Genomic DNA, 24,018 nt, shown 5'->3' on the forward strand with positions numbered 1-24,018 from the left:
ATATATATATATATATATATATATATATATATATATATATATATATATATATATATATATAATCAACTTTATAAGTTAATATGATGTCGAAATAATGATATTATAATTACAAAATACAAATATTACATAATGTTAAAATATAAGTTAAATAAATTAAAATTATATTATAGAATCGCTATACAAATTATTTAATTAGAATCGCTAACTATTATGTGTTAAGTCTCGGATTAGAAATCACCCGATCAAATCTAAAAATTTTAATAATCAAAATTAAATATAAAAATAATCTTATACTCAGAGGCCAAAAGTAAAAATAAGTCTGAACTTGATATTTTAAATCTGTGCCCAACAATTTCCTAGACATGGCAGACTCAAATGGGCTGAGTAGTAATACCAGTAACTGTACGTACTACATCTGTGTCGAAGCTTGGAAGATAAAATGGAATTATCTTTTCTTTCTTTAATAAAGATATACTTTTTGGACCAATTTTAATGGGCCTTACTTGCCCTAGGACTTGAACACCAATGAATTAATGAATTTTGATTTTATATTGAATTTAGTTTAGTTATTACTCCTTGATTAATGGGAAAGGGTTTGGAACACTTGTTCAATGTGTCGTTTCAAGGTGAAATGCGCCTTACAATCAAAGTCTGTATATAAAGAGGTAAACTTGTTTAGATAAAATTGTTCAAAAGTTCATAACAGATCAATTTAAACTAAAAGAAATAATAGGTAAAAGATGGACGCTATCATCCACAACTTATAAGTGTGATTAATTAATTAATTATACTTTTCAAAAAAAAAAATACTTAATTATCATCCACACGCCATCGATCTCATCCACAACTTATACGTGTATTTATTTGATTATCATCCACACATTGTAGATGTGTTTACTTGATTATATAAGTTAAAGTTTATTTTAACTTACTTGAAATACACCAAGACTGGCCAATTTAAAGCGATAATAAATAAATAGAGAGAAATCCTTTATATAATAAAGCTATATGTTTTGGGAAATAATTAATGTTACAATTAATGCCACAACATCCTTTATTATTAAAAAAAAAAAAAGCACAATATTTAAAAAATAAAATAGCTATATATTATATAATCATATAAAAAATATACTTTTGAAAAATAAAATAGCTATATATTATATAATCATATAAAAAATATACTTTTGACTCCCGGTAGGACCTATTTGTAAAACCAGGACTATGTGGTCTAATGGTATCCGGGTTGGACTTCCATTTGGAAGGTTGTGAGTTTGAGCCTCAGTGGAGGCGTTATTGGCTCTTTGTGTTTCAGTAGGTTGAGAAAGTATATGAACAGATACTACAATGCAATATTTGCTTTCCAAATTAATTATCTTAGTTATTGTTCGTATTGTGATAAAAAAAAAAACACAACATTTAAAAAATAAAATAGCTATATATTATATAATCATATAAAAAATATACTTTTGAAAAATAAAATAGCTATATATTATATAATCATATAAAAAATGTGTTCAATTAGAGTTTAAATTTACACATACAAAATTTGAAATTTGCTTTTCAAATATAATTATCTTAGTTATTATTCGTATTGTGAAAATTATAATATAGATGAAATACAATTAAGAATAAATCAATGTAATTATGTAAATTCTCCCTATAAGTTTATTTGAATATGCACATAATTAGAGATTGTATTAACCATATAAAATTATAATTATAATTTTAATTATAATTTTGTATTCTATAAAAATAATAAATACTTGACGAATGGAAGCTCAAAAATATTATTATATTAAATAATTCAAAATATTTTAGTTTTTTTATTTTTTATTTATATTTATAATAACATAATTTTTTCTCGTGCATCGCGTGGGTGAATTACTAGTATGTATAATAATGGCCATTAGGTATAGGCTAAACTTAATTGTTGGGAAAGAAATTTTCTTGGGGCACTTAAGTGGGGTTTGAATTGATTCATTCCCCAATTCAAAAGCCATTGAAAATGTAAATAATGAATACCTATATATGTATCTTAGTTGTATGTTGAGTAACCTAGCTAAGATAAACTCCAAGTTAAGCAATCGAGTAAATACCAAATGTAAACGCGTAAATGTGAACCTAGAAATATCATATTCATGGAATTATAATATGAAGAATTCAAGGAGATATACATGTTAAACACGAATAGTACTATATCCATTATCCACTAATCTCCTGTTAATTATGCCATAAGAAAACGTAAGCTTCTGAACACAAGAACGTCGTCTGATCTGACCACATCAAACGCATACATATAATAGGATTTGTTGACTTTAATTACACACACAAGAAATGTTCAAAACAACGAAAGTAGATTAAAACGTTATTAAATAAAAATTATGACGATGACAAAACATCTTGGTATTAACGTAACGTTGAATTGAAATATGCAGCCAAAACTAGTGCAGTTGTAACTAACCTGCAAGAAATTTACCAACCACTGCAGACTGCAGTACATACTGCAGTCAAGATGAGAAATTAAAATTAAAAAAAAAAAAAAAAAAGGCTTTTACTTACCAAACAAATTGAAGTTGAATGAGTAACTTCATACCAGCAAATGAATTGGTTCTTAACTGGTAAATTATAGATAAGGAGACAAGATTGAGTCTTGATAGTTCGTTGAGTGTGAGAGTTTCACCTAATGTGGTGGGCACTGATATTGAGTCTTGGACAGAGGCCAGTGAAGGGCTAAATCCAGGATCATGTGATCTGGTGATTGTTGGTTGAAGGTCTTATTGGCGAAGTCTAACATCTTGGCTCTAAAATATGTAGCGGTTTCCGTCTTTGTTACGAGGTATAATTTTTAACGTAGTGATAATTAATCATTTGATCCTAACACTAGTTCTCCCACCTAATTGACCGCTGAGTCAGTCTAATTTATCACTCTATACTATCTTGTCGAATTAAAATATGGAGCTTGGGGTGAGGGCATTTCACATTTTTTATAAGCAAAGTCAAATGAGTAACATCTTGTAAAAGGATATGAATATGTAATCATTAATTATGACTAATTATATGACTTCTGCTAAACCTTGCAAAATCTTGCTATATTATTGGCTATAATGTAATATTAGTCAAGGATTATATATATATATATATATATATATATATATATATATATATATATATATATATATATATATATATGGAGGTTCATTGGTGCCGGTCTTGTGTCTTTGTAAGCTAAATGTTTTTTATATATAAAATAAAGATTGATAAACTCTTATATATTATATAAATTTAGACTATGTAACTACCGAAAATTTGTATAATCTCCTGAGCTCTCTCCTCTAAGAAGAATTTGATTGGTGGTGATGTCCTTCACAACAAAAAGTATGGATGAACTCAAAGAAAATATTATTGTCAGTGGCAAAATGTTTGACAAACAAGAGAGAATCAATGAGATGGGGAAAGTGTAAAGTGTTTTGTAACGGAAGGAACTATTTAGAGGGAGTTCCATGAATAATAAATGATAATATTCTTAATAATATATGGAGATGTCAACTTCGATCGCAAACTCTTAGTTTTCGATCAGTTTTTGGCGGTAAAAAATAATGTCCAACTATGATCACCCTATAGTTTATAATAAGACAACCATGCACAAAGAACTACAAGACATAACCTTCTAGTGAGGTTCGAGTCCATGACTACACTTCTCATCGGGTATCAAAATTCTTGTCACTTAAATAAGATTTTGGAATTCTCGGTATATATGATTTTAGTTGATAATTCATTAAAAATTTACTAAAGATTTAATGTAAGTAATTGTTAATGGAGCAATGTGACCTCTATTATATATATTATTATATTTAGTAAACTAATTGGCCTAATTAATTAATAAGATTATCTACCATAATAATAATAATAATAATAATAATAATAATAATAATAATAATAATAATAATAATAATAAATAATGTATCATTAGGCACAAGAAACTTTTGTCACTTACCCATAATGGGAATACAAGTACATTCACCACGCTCTAATTACATGTTCCCAACTTGAGATCATTTGCATTTGATCAAAGTCCTAAAAAAGTTAATCATCACCTCTACTTGTTGCTAGAATACCAACCCCACCATGCCCAAATCTTTGACAAAAACAATATAAAATTTCTTTCAATTTGTAAATGTGAAAGAATAATATATATGTGTGATTAATTTCTATAACCTTAATTATATTATTGGACCAAATGATTAAGAAAGACCTACCGTACCATTAAAGCAACTTTTGGACTAGGAAAAGCTCTTATAGTTGAAATCACTGGGCAATATAATCGTTTTCTATCACACGTAAGAGATGATGTTTGGAATTTATAGATTTATCTATTAAATTAATAGTAGGAAGACAGATTATAGGATGGATGATACCAAAAAAATAAAAAAATAAATAAATAAAATTGTGTGAGACGTTTTATGTGAGATGAATGTAAATGTAGATATGAAGGATGATAAAACTAACGTTACAGGACAAACTTTATCTAAAGTGTACTTTTGAATATTGACTACGAGTTTTTCTATGATAACTTATTATATGCCTACCAAATTAAAGTAGAGATGTGTAATGTGTTTGACTCATTCTAGCCATATATTAAGGGGGGAAAAAAACTGTCGGGTTATGACTTGTGATGAGGACGAGGTCGAATTTTCAAGTCCCAAGTGGAAAAGATCTTCAATCTATTTATGGGGTATAAATACTTCAATTAGACATCTTCAATTTCTTAATTTTCTATAAATGTAGAGAAAATGTGTGTTTCAATTTGATAATAAACATATTTGGCTTGATAATTAATTATAAGTGGGAGCTATTTAGTTGATTAGCTATGAGTAACTTAGCCTGATTTACAATATATATTTTTTAATTTTGTCGGACTGTTTCATGGACGAACTCAATCACTCCTAGGCCATGAGGGGGTAAATCAAGCCAATTTTGCTTCGAGATCCAAAACCAAACTGTACATTATATTCCAAACCCAAACATCAATATTCATGACAGATCGAAATCAAACTCCAACCCTACGTAAAGAAAGCCTTAAATGATACAACATTTGTCTCATTTTAGGTCTTACTTACTATTCGTTGGTCAAACAATTCTTTTTTTTTTTTTTTTGTTTATTTTCTTTAGTATTATTTACTCATTTGTAAATTAGAATTTTTTTGTTTAATAGTACTTTTAGTGTAATTTCAAAACATATAAATTTTGTAAAAATACTAAAACTAAACTTAATATTATGAAAATTTGAATTAAAAATGACTGCAATCCAGCCTTATTAACCGAATTAAACACATAAAATTGGACGGAGTGAGTATTTCTTATTCACTAAATCAATATTCTTTGGGCAATTTTTATAATATTTTTTTGTCGTGAATGCCAGCCATCGTTTGTTGGATGTGAAGTGTGAACTCTGAATTTTTTATTTATTTATTTATTTTTATAGATTTTACCTTAAGAAATTAAGTCAAAACGTTGAACTATTGTATGAAATTTAAGATGCCATTACATACACCCAAAATAATAAAAGTGTTTGGGTTTGGTTCACACTTCACATACGACTTTGACCCAACCAGTCAAAGTCAGCATTTTGGGCTACAATATTGCTTATTGCACGGACGTGAGCGGAGTGTCCCTACTTTTTTGTCTTACAATTAATAAAATGTCATTATTATTGGTACTCAAATTTTCAAAAATTCATAAGGCACATATTCAAAAATAAAAAAATCACGCGGCTTAGAACGAACATGTGCAATGTGGGACATAATCAATTATTGTATCAATCTCAAAATAAGTTCAAAAAAGTTTAAACGAAGTCACAAAGAACGTGTAATAATTTTTATTTTTTTTTAAGTATTTTAAAATTTTTCATCGATACAATTAGGTGGCTTGGTAACCGGTTAATAATGTGCTCAACTAGCAATTTGGAACAATAAAGTTGATTTAAATTTTATCCTTAATATACTTCGTATAATCTTATAAAGATTTAAACTATGTTTTAATTTCACTAAAATTAATTTTCTTTTCTGACTTTTGAACAAATGACAAAATACACATTGTTAATACGAAAGAAAATGACTAGTTATTATAGGACAGTTTTGTGACATCATAATAAGTAGAAAGTCAAACTTAGAGCATATACTTTTCAATTAAAACCGCGTGCATTGCTATCATCTTCACTTCAGTTGTCTACTGGGATGGGCCCACACAACTCTAACTTCAAAATTGCAACTCCAGCCACTAAAAAATAATCGAGTGGTAAAACATGATTATTGTATTAAAAGATCATTAGTTTAATTATTGTTAACATCTTTTAGTTTGAGTCCATGACATAAAATTTTTATCTTTTAGTGTAATTTATCTCTCATGTGTGATTTGAAGGTATTACATAGCAGCGAGATTTACCTGATGCATATTATCATATAGTGGTTGAAAGTTTAAATCAGTAAAATCATAACAACTTGGGAACTTGATATATTATATGACAGGATTTAAATCAGTAAAATCATATATGAAAGCTCATTAAGTTTAAAATGTGATGAAATTACTTTTTTCAAAACTGAATTTGAAAAAATTAATGGCCCGTTTGGTTCATGAAATAGGCCGGGAATGGCATAGCATTCCCAGTAATAGGCCTATTCCTTTGTTTGGTAACCGTTTCTATTACCAGGAATAATATTCCTGGTAATACCTCATTCCCCCAGTAAAGTAATAGCTATTAACAGGCCCCCCCTGGTATTAGGCTATACTGAGTTCTCAGGAATAGCCTAAAATTTCTACTTCCTATTTTACCCCCTGTCACCACCACCACCTCCACCGCCACCAGCACCAGCACCCCACCAACACCAACACCACCACCACCACCAGCACCGCCGCCGCCGCCACCACCACCACCATCGCCACCACCACAACCACCATCGCTACCAGCATTGTCGCCACCACCAGCACCACCAACACCACTACCAGCATCGCCACCACCGCCACTACCACCACCAGCGCCGCCGCCACCACCGCTACCACCGCCACCAGCACCACCACCCCACCAACACCACCAGCATCGCCACCACCGTCGCCGCCGCCGCTACCACCACCACCACCGCTGCCACCCGCCGCTACCAGCACCAGCACCGGCACCACTGCCGCTACCACCGCCGCCGCCGTCGCCGCCGCCACTACTACTACCAGCAACAGCGCCACCACCGCATATTTTTATAAGGGTATTTATGTCTTTTAAAACATATTTCATTTCTATTCCTTAAACCAACCAAACACGGTAATGTAATTCCTAAAGTCTATTCATTCCGCGAACCAAACAATAGAATACAATTCCTATTCTATTCCTTGCCTATTCCATTCCTTATGGAATAGCATTTCTATTACCTCAAAATTCATTCCGTGAACCAAACGTGCTGTAACAAAGTTTATGACTAAATCCAGTATTTATTCTAAATATTTATAATAATTTATTTCACTTTTGGTTAGTATGTGATATTTTCACATTGATAAAGTTGGGAAATGTGGTACAAGAGACCAAATTACCAGACAGAAATCAACATTGCAACATTGTCGACATCAAGCTAAGACCAAACCACATTGGAAAGCCATCCAACACAGTCAAATGATTCAGAAAGTTTAGCAAAATACTATGTCAAGTCTTTTTTCTATTTTCATATCAGACTACGATTCTGTCATGTAATATGATTATTACAGCTCTATTCAAACTACACGGGTCTTGAACAGATGGAGCTTTGTTTAACTCATATCAGATTACTTACTGAGCTATTGCTTCTCGGCTCAACTTGAATGAAGCTCCATCCACTCGCTTGATTTAGTCTGACCCATTACCTCTAAACTAATTGTGGTTCATTGAACCACCTTAAATCATATTCAACATATCTTGGAATTTTTAATCCCATTGAGATATATTATATTGCAATCAAGATTACAGACAAAACTTTTGTGAGACTTATCATATGCAATCAAGTTAATTGAATAATGTAATCCCATTATTAATAATGGTGCAGTGGCATATGACAAATTGGCATTTGGCAACCATGTAAAATAACACATGGCATGAGATTTAAATTATCACAACTTGGATAAAGAGAGTCCCAAAGATTTGAAGATTTCATCTTTGATGATGGCCCCTCAAATTAATAATCATTCAATTCAAAAGTAAAATCTAAGGTATCTATTTCTTTGTTTGATTGATGATATTTAGTATGCTTCTTTGTTTGACATTTAATGCCCATAATAAAATGTCAACAAATGTGAACTCATGCCCCCACCTTTTCTCCGATCCATTGTACTTTCATCCCACAAATAAATTATTTTAAATAAATAATGCAACATAAACCCGCTTAACACTAAACTATACACAAATAAATTTTTTTTCAGTCTAAGTTTCACTCAATAGAGGTACTTATAATTCAGCAGGGGATTAATTAGTCACTGGTGTCCGTAAACTGTAAATTTTTCTGCAGAAGAAGCTCATCCGAAACTCAAACCTCCAATAATTGTAGTTTAGAAATCGAACCATGTCGTTGGAGCTCATCCCAAACTCAAACAATATAATTCTTTTACTCATGCCCCACCTTTCCCCCATTATACTTTCATCCCACAAATTAATTATTTTAAATAAATAATGCAACATGTCATATATAAAATGGTTTAAATATATATATATTGATTTGTACTTTCCGCCATTTCCTGTTCTCTTTTTACATTTTAATTTGCAAGCACTATCTTTTCACTTTTCATGGTGGGCAAATAATCATTAAAGATCTTCCTGGTCCTACATACACTCCTACTCTCTGTTAATATTTATACTAACAGTGCTTTAGAATTCTAAAAGTGTGCTTTCATATAAAGGATGTTTTATCCATATTTATTTAGAGATAATTATACTTTAGAATGTCAATAATTATAATTAAATATATTAATCTTTTAAAATAAACATTTTTCAAAACTTGTTAAAGTTCAAAATTCAAGTCATAGTACACGATATATTCATACCATATATGTAATTGATTAATTCATGATACGATTGACATAAGAGATCTCTGATCAATCTTAAGTCTTAACAATCATTCATCTAACCAATTCAAGTAATGTTACTCCAAACAATATTTCTCTTATCTGATTTAATCGAATTAAGAGACATTAAAATTCCGATCATAATAGCAGGACAAATACATGCAGTGTACCACAAAACTACATAACAAGATGTTCAAAAGCAAAGACATGATATCTTAACAACCATTAATTTAACCAAATAGTGTAATTCCAAATGAGATTTCTTCCGTCTAATTAAAAAAACTTTAAAACTCTATTATAAGAGCGGGTAGATACAAGTAGTTTGATAATAATTTTTTTAAAAAATACTATATTCTCCTTGGATATATATATATATATATATATATATATATATATATATATATATAATATCATCCATCATCACATGTTAGGGTATATGAATAAATATGTATAATATGCAAAGACAAAAACAAGAGAAAAGTGTGTTGGGTTAACGTTAAATCAAAGACGCAATGTATTGTAAAACTTTGAAAATAGATATTATTTTATGGTCCTAAAAGGTGATCAAACCACGAGGTTGACCGATGTTGACTCTACAAACACCCACGTGCAAATGTAAACCTATTCCACAAGTATATATATATATATATATATATATATATATATATATATATATAAAATACTACTTGTCAAATTAAGCACACCTTGTTATGTCACGGAAATTAATTGTCAAGATCATACTTTATTATCATCTTAAAAACTTATAATTAATATCAAAGATACGACTCTATTTTTCTTTATATTTAGATAACAGTTAACGTCATGTTCGAGATCGATGTGTGTCGGTAAAATGATGTTAAATTTGACTACCTAAATCTATGGCTCCAAAAGAATTGACCAAGTGGGTATATCATGATTCTCGTATTACTAAAATGTCATGAATTCGATTCTGGCAAACATCCTCTTAGTCTAATTCGTCGCACAATGTCTCCTGGTGTGATTTGTGGACAATATGATATTACTACATTAATTATTTCTTTTAATTTGTGCACTATTCATACAATACTTTTCTAAAGAAAAATTAAACTAAACAATATCTAAAAAGTCAGTCTCCTATGAGATTGATCGGTCAAACACAAAAATAGATCAGTAACTACAACACAACATCTAAATAGAAGTTGATCCAATTTCGTTTGTCCCGACCCCTCTCGTCAATGAAAATACATTAGGTGATCTCACATGAATTTTTGTCATCTTTAAATTATATATTATTTTTTTGGCATGATAAATATAAATGAATGAAATATCCATAATAGCTGTCAACATTAAGCTGACAAATTTAGAAATTGCCACCTTGTCATCCACATATGACTTAAATTAAAGACATCACTAATTCTCACAAAGTAAAGTAAATATTGTCCATTAGCTTAATTATTAATTTCAAAATTTATAATCACCTGTATCGAGCCGTCTAGTTATTTTCAAAATGAACATCATTTTCATCACTCAACCAACTTTGAAGCAGCCATGGCTGTAGTAATCTAATTAATAGACAATAAGCTATTCTCATAATTAAGTGCACACTGAAAATAGTCTTTCCCAACACTTATTAGGATCAAACATTTATTGGAATTGCTACACAAAAAATTATAGTTAATAGTGAATACGCAACTTTATTTCTTTATACTTACGCAGCATTAACGGCTATTTTTCAAAAACAAGATGTTAGATTTAGCCGTCAAAATTCTAACCCAACAACTGTCCTTTCGCACTACTTTAAGGTTACATATTAAAAGTTTTAACAATGAAAATAGCATTTCTCATCAAGAAAAAGAGAGCCCATGTGAATTATTATTATTATTATTATTAAGGTTTAATTTAAACCCAAGTTGTATAGAGGCATTAATTAATGACAATATTTTGTCATATTTTGTGTGCCCATGCCTAGTCCTCAACTCACTCTTATGCACCGTTTTTCCTCTTCACTTGCCCCATGCATTGGGACCCTCTCCTCTCCTCTCCTGGTGCTGTTTACCAAATCACTTCAAGACAACTTCTTCCCATTAAAATATTGACTTAAACAACTTAGAACAAATCTCATATTCACTCATTGTTATTATTTTATATTATTAAATACATCTCCTCTTGGAATTTGCCTTTTTTTTTTTTTTTTTTTTTTAATGTTTTTGGTCCATTCATATGTTTTCTAACTAACATTATGTTTGATTTCATCATTTTAAATTTAATTTCATTGCGTAGAGAATATGGATTGTAACTACAAAGGGGGGAGATAAGGGAGGTAGTTACAAATAATATATTAAATACAAACAGGTACCATTTGCTAAAGGTCCAACGTCGGTCTTTGGTTGAGGATACCCTCTAAGAACTATTCAGGTCATCTAGGAGTTTGGTTTCTAGAGAAATGTCAAGCGAATTATAGAAAGTTTACTTTGTCGTAGCTCGTGAAGAGAATTTTACACTTTCTTCGTGATAAATGACAGGAAAATGGGACTTAATACAGGGCGAGCATTAAAAAAAAAAAGGACTTGACACTTTTCATTTGACTGGCGACCAATATAATCTTCCACAACTCCATCCAACAAGGTATAATAAACTCAACTCGTCTCAACCATATCATATATACCTAGTTAGGTAATGTGAAATTTTCATTTGAACTTTTATAATATACTATGTCAATAAATACTTAAAATAATACTTTTTAGTATGATTTGTTCATATATCCATTTACTTATATTTATTTATATTGTTTAGTTCACATGAATTTTCGAGGAAAGTACAAGGAAAGAGTAGGGACAGGAGATGCCATGGTTGGACTGTATAAAGTGGAATATCTGCGGCCGTGCAATGATAAATACCCCACCCTGCCATTGCTCCTTCCCCTCATCCATTTCTCTCTCTCTCCCCAGGAGAAATTTTCACAAAGAGAGAAGCAAAAAAACTCCATAGCCATCACAGCTTCAAACTCTGCAGAGAGAACTGAAGCTTAACCAAGAGTGGATTTGCAGAAAGAATTAATTAATATAATTATTGTGAGTGAAGATGGTGAGAGCTCCCTGCTGTGAAAAAATGGGTCTGAAGAGAGGGCCATGGACTCCTGAAGAAGATCAGATTCTGATCTCTTACATTCAGAAGAACGGCCATGGAAACTGGAGAGCTCTTCCTAAACAAGCTGGTAATTAATAAGACTTCCAGTTCTTATCTTCATTATATTCCTCAGGAAAATCCTGGGAAATTGGATCGATCGAGAAAGATTGTTAATCTGATGTTCTTTATTTTTAATGATGTTCTTAGGACTGTTGAGGTGCGGGAAGAGTTGCAGGCTTAGGTGGACCAACTACCTGCGACCCGACATCAAAAGGGGGAATTTCACCAAGGAAGAAGAGGACACCATTATCCAGTTACATGAAATGCTTGGCAATAGGTACGTTTAATTTACCACCCTCCAATCCCGCACACGTGAGGAGCGTGTTGAGCATATAAATAATTTTATCATCAATAGTTTAACTTTTCAATCGAGACGACATGCATCATTATATTCTTATGGTTACATATCCTTTTCTCATTTCTTTTCAAGTTTTATGAAACCTAGGGCAATGAGGTTGATACTTGATAGTAACCATATATAGCCATCAAAGTTGAATATATAGTATATATGACCTTTGCTTTACTTAGCAATATAATGTCTTGATGCATGTTAGTAATCATTACTCAAAACAAAGGACAAGGTCAAACACGTAATTCAATCCCGTCAATCGTAAGAGTTTCATCCAAAAAGATAAATTTCTGGCCTGGTGGGCACTCAACAGCAGTCCATTTATCTAATGAGCCGCTGAACTACAGTGATTTACCTACCCACTATCTGTTAAATTGTATTGAATGTCAAAATGTCATTTCTAGACAAATATATGATTTAAAAACAAGCAAGAGCCAAGAATCCATTTTAAATTTACTTGCTTTTTTTTTTTTTTTTCTCTCAAATTTATGACTTCGGTGTTTGTATTCGAGGACGAATACTTACATTTCTAGGAGTGAAATATTCGCTTGTTATTTATATATTATATATATATACAACTATGCATTACTAAAATATTATTTGGTTTCATTTGTGGATCTATGAAACCCAACAAGACAAACGTAAAATCTTGGTATTTATGGCTCGTATCTCCTTAGGATGTTGTGACACAATAATAATTAATTAAAGCTTCATCACTATCTTAATTAATTAATTAATTTTGGAATTTTGTGCTTCGTTTTCAGATGGTCTGCGATTGCAGCGAGATTGCCGGGGCGAACGGACAACGAAATTAAAAATGTTTGGCACACCCACTTGAAGAAGAAGCTGAAAGGCTATCAGCCCCCTCAGAACGCCAAGAGACACCTCTCTGGCAAGGCTGCCGGCGCCGGCGACGGCGGCGCCGCCTCTAGCACGACGTCGGAGGACGACGGGATGAATGTTGCGGTGTCCTCGCCGGAGAGGTCGTCGTCGACGTCGACGTCGAGCGAGATGTCGTCGGTGACGGGGGGAGTGGCGGCGGTGGACGCCGCGACGGCGGGGGTGAAGCAGGAAGACGTCAACTCGTCGCCGGAGTACGTGCCGGAGATCGACGAGAGCTTCTGGACGGAAGAGGCGGCGGCGGGTTTGCCTTGGGTGCAAGTTGACGAGTTCCCGGTGGGCGCCAGCCTGGCGAACAGTGAAGATGTGGACAGGATGATGTGGCATACGAGAACGGAGGATGATGACATGGACTTTTGGTACAACGTTTTTGTCCGGTCGGCTGGTGAATTGCCAGAATTACCAGAGTTCTGATAGGCTGTAATGCTGTATCATAGAGTTTAGTGATGTTTACAATTTAGGAAAAAATTACACTAAAAAAAGAGAATTTTTTCTTAACTTTAGTTTACGAGAAAATTATTGTTGCTATCTGAAAGTGCATGTATTTTAAGAAAAATTCGCTTCAAATTAAGAAGATCAACGAATAACTTTAACAAAGAGTCTTTGAAATTTTATGATTACAAAGTCAATTTCTTAAGATGTTATAATTTTAAAAGTTATTTATTGTTAAGTATTGAGAGGGATAGAAAGTAGCTAAGGTGGGAGTATGGGACAAAGGATGTCCAATGAATATTTCAAATTATGGAATTATTCACTCACTATTTCTAATTATAAAAAAAAAAAAGTTGATTATGTGTTTTTTTTTTTTCCTAATCTAAGAAAACAATAAAAATGCAATTGAAGAATTAGGGTGTGTTTGAAACTCTGAAAATGATCCACTATTTAGCAAGGCTAAGAAAATTAAAGTTATGAAAAATCAAATTCAGTCAAAAAGGAAAAATCACCTTGTTTTTTAGATTTTTTTTTTTTAAGGAGAAGTTATTTTTTAAGCCTCTTCTCTTTGCTTTTCTGGACATTCTGTATAAACCATCTTCCCTGGCCTATCTCCTCGGCGACCAATTGGTCACCTTTCATCGGAGAATGCGAACCGTTGGTCGTCGTCTCCAACGAAGTGGCTGCCTTCCGCCGGAGAAGGTGACCAGTGGTCGCTTCTCTGAGATGGGAACGTGACCAACTGGTCGCGTTCCATCTCCGGTAGAAGGTGACCAGCGACGGTTGTCGATTTTGTCTTCGGAGTTGACCGGATAAAGTTTAGGGCATTTGACCTTTTTTTTTTTTTTTTTTTTTTTTTTTTTTTGTAAAATGAACCAAGCACACCAAGACAGTTTTCTGGAATGCAACGAAACAATAGAAATAAAAATATTTTATGAAAAATAATTCATTTTCCAAAAAATATTGTTCAGGAGACATTTTTCTAATTTTCAAACACACCCTTAAATGAAATTCTTTGAAGTAACAAAAAGATAGTACATCAAATTTGTCTTAACACTCGTATCATATTTTATGTATTTCCTTTATACTATTTTATCTTTTCAAACATATACTACAATGTAATGGAGTCAGTAGCATTCAAACAAAATATAATTTTATATATGATTTGTTCACTGATTCTAGTTAAAATAATTCTTTTTTTATTCAATTTCTTAAACAATTTTTAGTTGTATTTTGATTATAATAGATGAGTCATATAAAATTAGACGGTGAGAGTACTATAATAAAGAGTGAGAAATTATTAGCTTTCTACATAAAGATGGTGAAGAAGCTCATTAAGGTAAGGTATCAAATTAAAACATTTTTTAGATGTCACGCAAGGAAACTTCTTAAAACACTTTTATTTTATTAATAAATCTAATTGGAATAAATAATACATCAAACTTTATATCTTTGAGCTAATGAGTTAGGATGAACAAATTCTATGGGATAAGGTGTCAATACCATAGTGAGAAATTATTTTACAATCAATGCAACTTACAATAAAGCTAACTTAAAAAAAAAATGAAAATAGTATAAATTATAATTAAATTTTATGCGATGTTACCGATTATTAACTATCTAGAAGAAGATTATTCTATGCCAAGAAATGATTTAATGTAAAAACTATCCAAAGTAAGAATTGAAGGGCTAGTAGACTCTTTCATAAGGTGAGCTGTACATCTAAAATGGACTACTATGAATGTATCTTTTCCATCCTACTAAATAAACAAGTATTTTTTTTTAATATTTTGATAAGTTATTCCTTTAAGTTAAGTACTAATTAGGATCACTTGTATATCTTTAATTGATTGTTGATAAATATATAATTTTGGACCTCAAACTTAAAAGTTTTTTATTTCTCCTATTTTGAAAATTGATATAGAAGGTAAATTGTGGGAAGTGTCTCACCTGACCTATAGACCCTCAAACGCTTGTACACTAGTGTCTATAAACAAAGCCAACATACTTTCCTTTTTGGGTTATTTCGTCGAATTCGAACCCTGCACTTGTAGTTACTAACAAAGGCCCAGTTTGGTAATTTTAGCTTATTTGACTATTATTAATTGTTTGATTTAGTTAAAATATCAATATAAATGTTTGGTTAATTAGCTTTTTGCAATTCCAAAAGGCTAAAATTAAAAAAGGTACTCCAAGCAACTTTTTCAATTAGCTTTTTGAGAAAAGAAATTATACCAAACAGCTATCAGCTAACAGCTAATTTACCAAACACTTTTTTACAATGAGCTAATGTTATCAACTATTTATACCCTCTAATTAACACAATCAGCTAACAGCTAACAGCCATTTTACCAAACAGGGCCAAAGTAAAGTTCATACACTCACAAAAAAATAAAGTAAATTAAAGTTAATAAACTTAATTATTTTGAATTTGTGAAGTTAACCATCAACGTAACAAATGTACAATCCCTACTAGTTGCCATCACCACCAACATTACATGTTCAACAACAGACAAAGTTATTGATCATCAAATTCACACAATCAAGCTGGCTTTGCTGTCTAGCTACGTAACTTCTTTTGTTTCCTTTATTATTATTATTATTTTATTTTTGTGATAAGGAAAACTCATAGTCACTATTTAATAATGTACACTAGGTAAACCAGATTCATGTCGTTTTTGTGTAATAGTTCACAAATCACACTAGAAAAATCATTATATGTTCGACAATCTTGACTAAGAGGATGAAATTGACAAGAATCAAACTTGTAACATTCTGGAGCGAGAATCATGTTTCTCGACAAGGACGAATTTAATATTTCATGCTTCAAACACATTATACCCGTGCCAATATATACACTCTATTAGTGTACGTTTCTAGTCAACTCAGATCAGCAAACTAATGAAACAATTACATATATGCCAAAGGGCCCTTATAAAAAGTTTGAAAAATCAATGAAAATGTCCAAGTGAGGTTATCTAACTCAAGACTTTTGGGGCTTTTTTTCTTTAATTAGATCAACTCAGTCAACTTAGTGGTCATACATGACAAAAATTTGTAGGTGGAAATTTGCTTTACGTGGTCCTTCATTTTCCCACTTTAGTCGGTAAGCTTCTCCCCAATTTCCTCTTGGAAAATGACAAAGGAAATTCTGTTTGGCAAATGCTTCTTAGCTGATTGTGTTAATTAGAGGGTATAACTAGTTGATAGCATTAGCTGTTGTAGAAAAGTGTTTGGTAAATTAGATGTTTGGTATAATTTCTTTTCTCAAAAAGTTAATTGAAAAAGTTACTAGGAGTAGCTTTTTGAATTTTAGCATTTTGGAATTGCAAAAAGTTAATTAACCAAACATTTGTATTGATATTTTAACTAAATCAAACAATTAATAGTGGTCAAATAAGCCAAAATTGACGTATAGGTTAATTTTTTACCAAATAGAGCCAAAATGTGATTAAGGATAAAAATCCCATTATATATGTCACAATTTTATAATAGTAACCATCACAGGGTGTAGGGTTTGAATATTAACAATAACTTAAAAAATAAAGTAGGTATATACATGTCAATGATCTTGTGGTCTAGTGGCACCAAATTGCTCTCGCATATGAGAGGCTGTGGGTTTGGACCTCAATGAAGTCAGTATTAACTCTTTGTGTTTCAGTAGATTAGCAAAAGAGTAAAAGTAAAAGAAAGTAAAAGCAAGAATGCCGCCCCAAAAGATATATACCCAAGTACCATCTAAAAGTCAGGATGCATTGCATTTAGTTTACTTAGAATTTAGATGCCTTTGGAAATTTAGGGACTGATGCTTTTAGTTGTGATATTTTGTCTGTTTCTTAATTGTTTGATTAAGAATATGTTAAGATTCCAGTCTAGGATTTCTATTCAATTCCGTGTTTGTTTTGTTGTTTGAGGAAATGGAATTATTAATTTCACCTTTTTCCATTAATAGACCAATGAAATTTGTCGAGGGATAATGCAAATATGAATAGAAACACTATGAAATATCTTGTCACGATCACATTTATAAGGGTAAAATTGTAGAAAAATTAGGTTGTATTCGAGTTACGTTTTTGATTAATTGTTGGATGTTTATATAGAAGTATTTTCTAGAGTTGCATTATCATTATATGGAGTTGGTAAGGAGTATGAAAGAATCTCGAGGTAGAAGTGTGAATGACATTTTGACGAGTTTTATAACTGAATGGATTGAATTTGGACAAAATGTTTGAAATATGTAACTCGATCCATTGAGTTGGAGCATGATGTTCAACAATGTAACAATTTAAACTTGATGAATCAAATTAATTGCGAAAAACTTTAAAATTTTAAATGTTTTTATTTCAAAAATTTAAAGTTTTAATTTTTTTTAAAATTAGAAATGTCAATTGCGGTCCTTAATTTGAATCAAGGGGACCACCATGGTTGATCCAAATGGGGAGTTTTTTCCACCTTATCCGTGCCAAAAAATCCTATTCATATAGGGATTGTATGGAAATTAAAAAGGTAATAAACTAAATTCAATTGGCCCAAAATGCTTTTGTTAAAGAAATGTTGCTTTCCGATAACATAATAGTGGCTTGGGAGGTTGGTCATTATTTGAAGAGAACCAGATATGAGAATATAGGTTGGACTGCGCTCAAGCTTGATATGGTTAAGGCGTATGATAAAATGGAATAGGTATTTCTGGAAGGTATTTAAAGTCTCTTGGTTTTGCCGCGAATTGGGTAAAGCTTGTGATGATGTGCGTGACAACAATTCGGTACAATATTATTGTCAATGGAGATACAGTGGGTACGATTGCTCCTTCGCGGGGTATCTGTCAAGGTGACCCGTTGTCTCCTTACCTTTTTATCATTTGTGCAGAGGCATTACCGATCTTGTTAAATCATGCAGAGGCGAGAGGCGAGAGGCGACATACATGGCATTAGAGTGGCTGGGGGGCACCGTCTGTTACACATTTATTTTTTGCTGATGATAGTCTCCCGTTTCTTAAGGCCAATCAAAGGGAGGTTCAATCAGATAAAGATGCTCACTATGACGTTGATTGCATACATGTGGTTTCTTTGGAATGCTAGGAATGAATTGGTTTGGAAGAATGTCACGCCATCTGCTGATTCTTTGAGAAGGTAAGCTGAAGCTGCAAGTCATCTATGGTTTAATACTTATTCAGCCTTTAGCCCAAAAGCAGCTTCCAGTACGGTAAACACCATTTGGCTACCTCCTCCACGCAACAAATTTAAATGTAATATTGATGTGGCAATTTTCGTGAATGGTGTTGGTGTAGGTGCAATTGTTCGGGACCATGATGGTAGGTTCGTGGTAGCCTTTAACTCCCGGTTAGATTATGATCGTGACCCGCTTATGGCGAAATCTATATATGGCTACTAAAGAGGCATTAACATGGTTAAAGGCCCATGGTTTTACTGATTTATTATTAGAGTCAGTCTATCTTAATTTCTGTACTAGTTTTAATTCCTTTTAGTTAGTTTTAATTCCTTTTAGTTGAACCTTTCTTATGTTGGTTTGATTATAAAGCAATGTCGTGGTATTCCTAATGACATTGGGAATGTCTCTGCTCACCATGTCAAAAGGTCAATGAACCATGTAGCTCACGTGAGCACGAGCAACTGGTTCTTCGTCCACCTCGGGGTCGTGATATTCTATACCACCGCCGTGTATTTCTCATTTGGTTAATTATTAATGCATTTCATTCTTCCCTTCAAAAAAAAAAAATTGTTACATTTTCATCATTAATTTAACAGTTTTAAAAAGTTGATAAGTGAATTATTAATTCAACTATAATAACATATCCTTTCCAAAAAAAAAAAAAAAAAAAAAAAAACTATAATAACATATTCTATATGCACGACTTGAGTAGTTGAGTCTAATTCAAAGTCTCATAATAGTCGAGATATTCAATATTGTATTTCAAGAAAATATATCTAGATATCCCATTGCTTTAGTTTAGAATCAGTAAAGAGACTTTAGTTTAGAATTGGTAAGAGACTTTATCTAAACCATAACCCCAATTTATTTATCACTTAACTATTGAGAAAACAACTTTCAAGAATTGATAAGGGAACTGGTAATACAATTACAGTGTCAACAAATTGACTCTTGTATAAATACACCATATTAAAGAGTTCAAAATCGAGTTGTTCCGTCAAGTTTGTTTTGATTACATTTACTCCATAAATTCATTAAAGAATGTTAAGATATAAGACCATATAATTAGGGATTGCAATTTGTCTCGTTCCCAAGGAGAATTCTTGATCTCTGCCCCGACGGAGATAAGGAAAAAAAATTAGAATCGGGGACGAAGATAGAAAATGTGTGTAATTCCTCGTTTGGGACTAACGATACTCCTCCCCACCCCCGAATAATTATTTGGTCCATCAATTTAACACTTTGACTAGAAGTTGACCAAGTACGGAAAATCCCCGTCCTGGACTCCTGGCCTAATTCCCTGCGGGGACGGGGGCAAGGTTTCCGGGACGGGGAGTATACAAAGGGCAACACACGAATATACTTAACAAAGTGTAGTTCAAATTAGGAAACCATTGGAGCAAGCAAAGTGTACTCATCAATTACACAAAGCGAACTAAATTCAGTCACCTCTCAAATCAAGAAAAATAGAAAGGTGTAACATCAACAAAAACCCTCACAGAAGCACCATGTGCATATCCATGACTTTATTCAGAACTGCAGCAATGTATTAATACCTCGAGGTCGCAAGATCTCGATCTATCTCGATTAGGCGGGATTTGTATCTTAAGAAAGACACGAGTATGCCAGAGCCTTTTCCTCGGAGAGCTCTTCCGCAGTTGCGTCCATCTTCTTCCTTGAGAACTCGTCGATAGGAAGACCTGCAACACGAAATCGAAATTGGATTCGATGCACAACAGTACTACACGTCTCAAAAAGCACGAGAAATGTGGAAAACGGTAACTAAAATGTGGGTAGGGTAGAGGAAAGGGGTTACCTTGGACAATGCACCATTCTCCGTTTTTGCAAGTAACTGGGAAGGAATAAATTAGTCCAGCCGGGACATTGTACGAGCCATCAGAGTATACACCCATGGATACCCAAGTTCCCTGTATCACAGGACAAAAGCCACTTGTTAATATCTGTTAGACATTATAAATGGTAGGAATATATTTAGCATGATATTAGAGATTAATGTGCCACTTGCAAGGTTGAAAAAATCGCTAGGCGCCTGAGGACCGCCTAGAGCGCCAAGGTGGCCGACCGCCTAGCGCCTAGGCGCCTTGTTAATAGCTGTTAGACATTATAAATAGTAGGAATATATTTAGCATGATATTAGGGATTAATGTGTATTCCGATCCTTACCTTGGTTGGTACCTTAGTTAGTATATAGTTTCTTGTATAAATATGTATATTCCTTAGTCTGAGATATATGAAATATATGGAGTTCTACATTTGACAATATCGAAAGCGCGAGATGATCTCACTTTATATCGCGCAAACTAAAGCTAGAAGATTTACCTCCGGAGTTCCAAGCACCCAGTCACGTATGTGGTCGCAAGCAGAACTAGCAGCAGAAAGGGCGCTGGAGAATTTTCTAGCCTTAATAATTGCAGCACCGCGCTGCTGGACAGTGGTTATAAACTCCCCGTTCAACCTAAAATATAAGCATATTAGCTACCATCGAACAAAAATAAGAGAAGAAATTTACGGAATGATGATTCCGTAACTGCAGATTCGTTTCTTACCATTCGTCATTGGCAACAAGCTCTCGGACAGGCCTTTCACCAGCTGGTGTTTTCACAGTTGCGTGATTGACATCAGGATACTGCGACGATGAGTGGTTTCCCCATATTATAACGTTTTTAACGTCACTCACTTGAACATTCAATCTCTCTGAGATTTGACCGAGGGCCCTGTTATGGTCCAACCTAGTCAGGCAAGAAATGTTCTTCTCGGGAATAGACGGTGCAAATTCCTTCAAGATCAATGCATTAGTATTTGCAGGGTTAGCAACAACCAACACCTGAAAGAAAAACAGATCAAAATAGCAAAATATAGTTAGACATCTAAAAACTAAGTTCACGAATTGTAATTGATAGCCCCAAGTTCCGAGAAATTCCATCTCACCTTGCAGTTAGCAGCAGCGTGTTTCTCGAGAGCAGAAGCTTGAGACTTGTAGATAGAAACATTCTTTGACATAACGTCTTTCCTCTCCATGCCTTCTTTTCTTGGAAAACCACCGACCATGACTGCAACATTGACACCAGTACATGCCTCGACAGCATCGGTTGTAGCAACAACACCTGAAGTGCATATATCGCAAAAGACACATAAGATTTAACGCAAATCATGACTACCCAAATCAAAATAGAACGACTAAGAACAACAATAGGGAAGATAAGGATGTCCTATAACGGATTAAAAAAAGCGGAAAAAGGCTAGGGATTATAGCGATGGTGAGCAAGAACCTTTGAGAAGTGGGAAAGCGGCGTCAACTAATTCCATCTTGACTCCATTCAACGCCTCTGCAGCAGGTGGAATATCCAACATGTGGAGAATTACAGGTTGGTCAGCACCCAACATCACACCCCGAGCAATCATTGGAACAAGAGCATATCCAATTTGTCCTGAAAAACTAGCCCCTTTCAGTAAATACATCACAGTATAAAGGAATAGAAAGAAACAAATATCATCCCAACCCATTTGGAGAGAACATAAATCACATCCAAAAATTGCACATATAGCCATGGACGAGCCTAATTAGCTAGCACATCTGCAGCATATAACATTGATAACAAATATCCACACTATGTTCTGTTGTCCTCAGAAAACTAGTCCATTAACTCACTAGATTAGCTCTTTTTGCAAACTAGTTCAACCACAAATATGAAGATCAAGCAAGTTCTTACACATTAAAAAAGATGAAAGCTGCAAAGAAATCCAGGAATCAACATGAATCCAAAACAAAAGCATATTACCCAACAGATTTCAAAACCAAGACTTAAAACAAATAAAGCCGGAGTCTTTCGATTTAACAAACCAAACAAACAAAGTTTCCCTCTCTGGGTTGCTTTGATTTACCAAAACCCCAGCTTAAATCTCAAAAAACACTTCAGTTAGTGAAACATATATAATCAAACCTTCCAGAATCAGCTCAAAATTAAAAAATCATACAAATATACTACACACAAGATCATTTCAACCACAAACTCAGAGATTAGCAAGGAAAACGAAAGATTAACGAGTTGAAATCAAAAGAAAGCAGATCTGAACGAACAGCGAAGAGTGAAGGGCACAACAGTACCTGCAGCGCCGGTGACAAGCACGCGAACTGGTTCTTTCGCCATGGCTGTGAGAGGTCAGAGTCTACTGAATCAGAGAGGATGAAGAAGACGATCGAGAGTAGCTTCTGGAGTGGGGCGTGACTCGTGAGGAGTACGATGATGTATTATCGGTGAGCTCGATGCCGCAGAAATAGTGCAAACGGCGTCGTTTATTTCACGCAGGACATGCCCATGTGGGCCCGTGATGAATCACGCTTTCAATAAAGGAGTGATCCTCGATGCTCCCAAAAAAGTCAACAGATATTCATATATAGACAAAAATTAGGGTTCAATAAGGTCCTTAGGTTCTTACATTTGTTTAAAAAACATATATATTTATACTTCTGATAATCTGATCGATGAAAGTCATTACACTATTGCTATTACGATATAGTGATAGTGATTAGTCAAATTAACTAAATAACACTTTTATTTACAATAAAAATACGCAAGCATTACTCGAAGAATTTAATTTTCGGTACTAGAAGTTTAGCTTTAATTACACTATATGAATTTAATTTCTTCATTAAAATTTTAGGATGCGTTTAGAAACCCAAAAAATAACTTCTGAAAAATATTTTTCAAATTTTCAGTGTTTGGCAATATGGGAGAAAATGGGGTCAATAGAAAATGATACCTTAGTCAAAGGAAAATAGGGAATAGCTTCACACGGTGGATTCACACATACATACTACGGATGTATGCACGCTCGCATTTAGGTGTGTGCATGGTATTTGTCCACATGTTTGTATTTTAAGGGTGTTTGCATGTGAATGCAACCCTGTA

The 24,018-nt window shown here is 33.1% G+C and overlaps 2 protein-coding genes across 4 annotated transcripts; one reads left to right on the forward strand and one right to left on the reverse strand.

Moving 5' to 3' along the window:
* Positions 1 to 11,958: 11,958 nt before the first annotated feature.
* LOC109175320 (myb-related protein Myb4-like) lies at positions 11,959 to 13,988 on the forward strand. 3 transcript variants are annotated; one of them, XM_019324573.1, is made up of 4 exons: positions 11,959 to 12,048; positions 12,084 to 12,265; positions 12,385 to 12,514; positions 13,351 to 13,988. In XM_019324573.1, the coding sequence occupies exons 2-4, from the start codon at positions 12,133 to 12,135 to the stop codon at positions 13,898 to 13,900; spliced, it is 813 nt and encodes a 270-aa protein (XP_019180118.1). In that variant the 5' UTR covers positions 11,959 to 12,048; positions 12,084 to 12,132; the 3' UTR covers positions 13,901 to 13,988. The 3 variants fall into 3 exon arrangements, with proteins under 3 accessions (XP_019180118.1, XP_019180117.1, XP_019180119.1); XM_019324574.1 differs by having other exon boundaries at positions 11,965 to 12,068; positions 12,125 to 12,265; XM_019324572.1 differs by having other exon boundaries at positions 11,964 to 12,265.
* A 6,459-nt stretch (positions 13,989 to 20,447) lies between these two features.
* On the reverse strand, positions 20,448 to 23,367 carry LOC109176113 (malate dehydrogenase). Its single transcript, XM_019325546.1, has 7 exons — positions 23,214 to 23,367; positions 22,378 to 22,536; positions 22,037 to 22,212; positions 21,655 to 21,932; positions 21,428 to 21,563; positions 20,904 to 21,015; positions 20,448 to 20,787 (listed from the first exon to the last, which is right to left on the reverse strand). Exons 1-7 carry the CDS (start codon positions 23,254 to 23,256, stop codon positions 20,693 to 20,695), a joined length of 999 nt encoding a protein of 332 aa, XP_019181091.1. The 5' UTR covers positions 23,257 to 23,367; the 3' UTR covers positions 20,448 to 20,692.
* Between the last annotated feature and the right edge of the window lie 651 nt (positions 23,368 to 24,018).

The sequence above is a fragment of the Ipomoea nil genome, unplaced genomic scaffold (genome assembly GCF_001879475.1).
Source record: "Ipomoea nil cultivar Tokyo-kokei standard unplaced genomic scaffold, Asagao_1.1 scaffold0688, whole genome shotgun sequence".
NCBI classification, from domain to species: domain Eukaryota; kingdom Viridiplantae; phylum Streptophyta; class Magnoliopsida; order Solanales; family Convolvulaceae; genus Ipomoea; species Ipomoea nil.

Excerpts from the sequence above, each read along its gene's own strand:
- LOC109175320 (XM_019324573.1), top strand. The coding sequence starts at position 12,133 with ATGGTGAGAGCTCCCTGCTGTGAAAAAATGGGTCTGAAGAGAGGGCCA. Across the intron at positions 12,266-12,384 it reads AGCTCTTCCTAAACAAGCTG|GACTGTTGAGGTGCGGGAAG; the intron begins GTAATTAATAAG and ends TGATGTTCTTAG. Across the intron at positions 12,515-13,350 it reads CATGAAATGCTTGGCAATAG|ATGGTCTGCGATTGCAGCGA; the intron begins GTACGTTTAATT and ends CTTCGTTTTCAG.
- LOC109176113 (XM_019325546.1), bottom strand. The coding sequence starts at position 23,256 with ATGGCGAAAGAACCAGTTCGCGTGCTTGTCACCGGCGCTGCAG. Across the intron at positions 21,564-21,654 it reads CTTGTTGCCAATGACGAATG|GTTGAACGGGGAGTTTATAA; the intron begins GTAAGAAACGAA and ends CTTATATTTTAG. Across the intron at positions 21,016-21,427 it reads GGGTGCTTGGAACTCCGGAG|GGAACTTGGGTATCCATGGG; the intron begins GTAAATCTTCTA and ends CCTGTGATACAG.